Here is a 4,950-nt window from a genome sequence, read left to right as displayed (position 1 = left end):
CGGGGCAGTGGGGCCCGGGGCAGTGGGGCTCGGGGCAGTGGGGCCCGGGGCAGTGGGGCTCGGGGCAGTGGGGCTCGGGGCAGTGGGGCCCGGGGCAGTGGGGCTCGGGGCAGTGGGGCTCGGGGCAGTGGGGCCCGGGGCAGTGGGGTCGCGGTCCCGTCGGGCGCGGCGCGGCCACGTGCAGCCCCGCGCGCTCCCACGGCTCGGTCCGGCTGTGACGTATCGGGGTGGAGGCGCGCGCCGCCCGCCGATTGGGCGGTGTTGGCGGCGCGGGGCGGTGGCCGCCCAATGGGCGCGGGGCGCGCAGGTGCCCGCGCGGTTATCTGCGCGCGGGGCGCGGCGCGGAGCGTCCCCGCGGCCGCCGGACACGCGGCCGGGGCGACGCGTGGAGCTGCCGGTGCCGCGTCCCCTGCCCGCCGGATCGCGCGTGGAGCGCATTGCCCGTAGCCCGCCAGGACGCGCCGCCGGTGGGGGCTCCTTCTCCCGGGACTCCCAGTCTACTGTTTCGCCGCTCTGCCCGGCTCGGCTTTCGCTGCTCTTCAGCCCGGACTTCGGAGGTGCACGCCGCGGGAGCGGGCGGGCAAGCGCCGGGATTTTCCTGTTCCCAGCAAAGTTCGGCACTTGCTGTCGCTGAGATCCCGCGAGCGGCGAGGAGCCCGTCCCGCCCGCCGCCACGGTCCCGGCGAGGGTCCCCAGCGGAGCGGCCGCGGCGCGGTTGGGAAGGAGCCACGCTCGCTGATGCCCGCAGATGTTAGCGGTGGGACAGATGGATGCTAATCGCCAGAGCGCATTCGTCCTTAGCAGTGCGCCGCTAGCCGCGCTGCACAACATGGCCGAGATGAAGACCTCCCTGTTCCCCTACGCCCTGCAGAACCCCTCCGGTTTCAAGGCACCGGCCCTGGGCGGACTCAACACGCAGCTCCCCTTGGGGACACCGCACGGAATAAGCGACATCCTGGGGCGGCCCGTGGGCAGTGCCAGCAACCTTCTGGGCGGGCTGCCCCGCATCAACGGGCTGGCAGCCTCGGCCGGGATGTACTTCAGTCCCGCTGCCGTCTCCCGCTACCCGAAGCCTCTGGCGGAGCTGCCGGGACGGCCGCCCATTTTCTGGCCGGGAGTGGTGCAAGGCTCTCCCTGGAGAGATCCTCGGCTCGCCTGTCCCGGTAAGTGCGGCCGGTTCCTGCGGGGAGCAGGCGGCCTGGGCTCCAGAGCCGGGGCGGCCCCGAGCCGGCGGACGGGGCGGGCGGCAGGCAGGCCCGTGCGGGTCACTCGGTCTTCACGGTCCCGGCTCTGTCCCGAACCGAGCCTTGCTTTAGAGCCGGCGGACGCCCGAAGCGGCTCCGCAGGGCCTGGCGGGGCCCGGCTGCGGGCCGGGGGCAGTGCAGAGTTCATCTCTGACGCAGCTCTTTCTCCGCTTCCAGCTCAGACGGGGATGGTTTTGGACAAGGACGGCAAGAAGAAACATTCTCGACCGACTTTCTCTGGGCAGCAAATATTCGCTTTAGAGAAAACCTTCGAACAGACGAAATACTTGGCGGGACCGGAGCGCGCCCGGCTCGCCTACTCCCTGGGGATGACTGAGAGCCAGGTGAAGGTAGGTCCGTCCTGCGGGCTCCCTCCTCTCCCGCTCCCTGCCGCGGCCGATTTCTGCCATGTCGGTAATGACTAGCAGCCACGAACACCGCGCAATTATGCCGGGATTTTTTTTTTCTTTGGGAGTCAGTTAGAATTTAAGTTACATTTCGATTTTGGATGGATCTTAGGGTAATTTCTAACTATTTTGTGCTTAGAGCTCTCTGTGCTGCAAACGGGTTAAAATAAATAGACATATTATATTTAATATAAACCCCCATCACAACAACGACATAAAGCCCCCCGCAGGTAATTTTTTTAAAGGGCTACTTTTCCACGATGGTCATGTCCAGTGGTACAACTTTACCTTGTGTAACCCCGCAAATTTTTTAGCAAAGACTGCAGGTGCATCTGAATGCTGGGGTGCACTGTAAGCCAAAACCACTTTTTTTTTCCTGGCTATCGTATTCTGTTTTCAACAAACGACTGTTCCGGGAAGCTGCTGAGCTAAGCGTCGTGCAGCCCCGCAGAGCCAGGCAGGTGTCCCCAACGGGGCGCCCCTTTCCCGGAGCCGTCCGGGGCTCCGAGCGCCCGCAGCCCCGCGCCGCGCGTGGGACGGGGACGGCGGGGGCGGACGCGCTGGCGGGGCCGAGGCCGTGGCTGAGCTGTGCCCGGTGCCGGTGCCCAGGTTTGGTTCCAGAACAGACGGACCAAGTGGCGGAAGAGACACGCGGCAGAAATGGCCTCGGCAAAGAAGAAGCACGACTCGGAGACGGAGAAGCTGAAGGAGAGCTCGGACAATGAGGACGATGACGAATACAACAAGCCCCTGGACCCCAACTCAGACGATGAAAAAATCACGAGGCTATTGAAAAAGCACAAATCCACGAACCTGTCCCTCGTCAGCCCCTGCAGCACCAGCTCGGATACGCTGTGAGGGCACGGGGCCGACGGCCGCACCGGGCAGCGCGGCAGGGGTGAGTGTAACTGGGTGTTTGAAGTGGTGTGTTGTACAGCATAAAATGTATGTGAAATGTATATATTTTTTACAGAATAAGTTATGAATTTATTTTGTTTCTCATTGATGTAAATTTCAGAGAAAATTTTTCAACTTTTTGGGTTTTGTGTCCCTGTAAGGTTTCCCGCTCTTTCCTTTAGGCTTCCTGTTAATTTCCTGCTCCTAACAATCAGGTTTTGTTATGTTTTCTATGGGTCCCAAGTCCGAGCTCAGCCACTTTGTATATAGTAAATTTCAGATTTTGTGATGTATATTTCTAGTGTAAAAACGGCAGTTTTCTTTCACTCCGTCCCTCAGTGTTTTGGCAGTTGCATTTCTCCTGCCTCTGGATTTTATGCTTAATAATACCAAAAAAACCAAACCAATGCCCCAAAAAAGCACGAGAGGAAAATGGACGCGATTTTACATTAGAATGTCTCCACACGTGTTGGAAAGACTTTGTATAAATCAATAAATTATTTAACAACCTTCTTTAGTGAGTTTCTTCCCGCATTTCTGTGCCAGGGGCCGGGAACACTAGAGCTTCTGCAGGGTGCCCGATGCTGCCCCTCAAGGGAAGAGGAGCCGCTGGCCCGGGGGGCTGAACCGGGAGAGCCGCGGTTCCCTCGGCAGGGCCGGGCCGCGGTCACGGCCCGCGCTGTGGGACTGCCCGGAGAGGAGCGAGACCCGGCGCTGAACGTGCGGCCCCACTGCCCGTGCAGCGTCTCGTCGGCCTCGGGCGGGGGATAGGGTCCGCTCCGGAGAGGGGCGAGAGGGGCCGGACACGGCCCATTGCGCTGCCCGAGTACCGGCCTCTGTCAAAACCCGGGGGCGAAGTTGCTGAGATCGGCCGCGGCGGCTGCGAGCCCCACCGCCCTCCCGTGCCTTCCCGCCGGGCTCCCAGGCCGTGCTTGGCCCCGCACCTGCGGCCGTGCCCGAACCGGGCTCTGCGCGGTTCCGCGGCCGCCAAGGCGCTCCCGGCCGCCCGAGACTCCACATCTCCCCCTCGGCACACGCGAGTTCGGGTGGCTGTGAGCCGCCCGCGTTGTTAAGATGCCTTTGTTTTTTTGGCTGCTTTTGTTTATTTTTTTTTTAAAGGAACGCGAGCATCTCTTTTCTCCGTGTCTCAGCTACGGCTTCGCAGCCCGAGCAAAGGCCGGGAGCGGCTGCACGGCAGGCGCTCCTGCTGCCCCTGACCAGCAGCCAGCGGCCGGTGCGGGCCCCGGCAGCGCAGGCCCCCCGCTCTACAGCACCTTCCGCAGGGCCTGGGGCCCCCGCTCTACAGCACCTTCCGCAGGGCCTGGGGCCCCCGCTCTACAGCACCTTCCGCAGCGCCCGGGCCTCACCCAGCGCGGCACGGCACGGGCCCGCGTCGGCGCGGTTCCGCTGCGGAAGGGGGCCCGGACCTCTCCCCCTGGAGCCCCCCTCGGGCCCCGGCCTCCCCGCTCACTGTGACCGATTCTCTTCGCTCCCGCCAGGGCAGCTCCGCGTCCCGGGGAGGGTGTGGAGGCCCGGAAGGTCCCTGCTCACTGAACGGGGCCGCGCCCAGTTAAGCCGCGATTACAGAGGGAATAAATCAAATTTAGGGTCCTGGCCTGGCTGTGAGCACGCTGAGACCGGCCGTTGTTCGGGCTCCTGAGGGGGAGTGTCTGGATAAAAGCACCTGCGCTCGGGGCTAGTCATTCCCACCCAAAGTTCTTAAACGAAATGAGGGGGCGTTATGGAGAAGGGGGCTCCGAGACGCCGCAGGACCGACAGCCGGAGACACGGCCCCGGGCAGAGGCGAGCTGACAGGACCCGTCCCCATCCTGGGCCGGAGCCCGTCGCTCCTCGGCTGTCCCGGGGCTGCGGCAGGGTGTCCGCCAGCACCGGCCCGGCCCGGCTCGGCTCACCCCGCGCCTCCACATTCGCCTTCGGGGCTGTTAAAATGCCAAAGTTGCGTTTCGTGAGTTTCTGAGGGCTCAGTTCCGGGGCATTCTCAGCAGCTCGCCCCCGAGGAGTGCGGGCCCGGACCCCCGCGTTGGAGGCTACAGCGAGCTCTTGTCCCTGCTGGAAAAGGCTGCAGAGGCTTCTTCTGAAACTCGGGATAACCACGAAGGAGTTTATGGTGGCACATTTACTGACCTGCTGAGGACTAGCATCTTGAGAACGGCTCGTAAAGCTGCGTCACCCTCCTCTCCTCAGGGCTCCCGTGCCAGCTCCTCAGTGGCTTTTACTCGGTTTGTATTGTGTTTTGATTAACACCAGAACTGCATCCTATCGTAGAAGTTTTAATGTGAAAAATACCCTTATTGCTTGGCGGGGTCAAACGTATCTCAATAAGAAATATAATTTAGTAATTTCCCTGTAATCACCAAATTAAAGGGGCAGACACAGCCATG

The 4,950-nt window shown here is 62.5% G+C and overlaps 1 protein-coding gene across 1 annotated transcript; it reads left to right on the top strand.

Moving 5' to 3' along the window:
• The first annotated feature begins 663 nt into the window (after positions 1–663).
• On the top strand, positions 664–3,011 carry NKX6-2 (NK6 homeobox 2). The gene is made up of 3 exons (XM_058810750.1): positions 664–1,163; positions 1,422–1,594; positions 2,261–3,011. Exons 1-3 carry the CDS (start codon positions 749–751, stop codon positions 2,507–2,509), a joined length of 837 nt encoding a protein of 278 aa, XP_058666733.1. The 5' UTR covers positions 664–748; the 3' UTR covers positions 2,510–3,011.
• Positions 3,012–4,950: the final 1,939 nt, after the last annotated feature.

This window comes from Ammospiza caudacuta, chromosome 9, assembly GCF_027887145.1.
Source record: "Ammospiza caudacuta isolate bAmmCau1 chromosome 9, bAmmCau1.pri, whole genome shotgun sequence".
Lineage (NCBI taxonomy): Eukaryota > Metazoa > Chordata > Aves > Passeriformes > Passerellidae > Ammospiza > Ammospiza caudacuta.
The sequence above is the reverse complement of the archived record's forward strand: the minus strand, read 5'-3'. Positions and strand labels throughout refer to the sequence as shown.

What these genes read in the sequence shown, in the direction of transcription:
- NKX6-2 (XM_058810750.1), top strand. Translation starts at nt 749, where the DNA reads ATGTTAGCGGTGGGACAGATGGATGCTAATCGCCAGAGCGCATTCGTC. An exon ending in TCCTCGGCTCGCCTGTCCCG is followed by an intron (nt 1,164 to 1,421) that starts GTAAGTGCGGCC and finishes CTCCGCTTCCAG; the next exon opens with CTCAGACGGGGATGGTTTTG. An exon ending in TGACTGAGAGCCAGGTGAAG is followed by an intron (nt 1,595 to 2,260) that starts GTAGGTCCGTCC and finishes GCCGGTGCCCAG; the next exon opens with GTTTGGTTCCAGAACAGACG.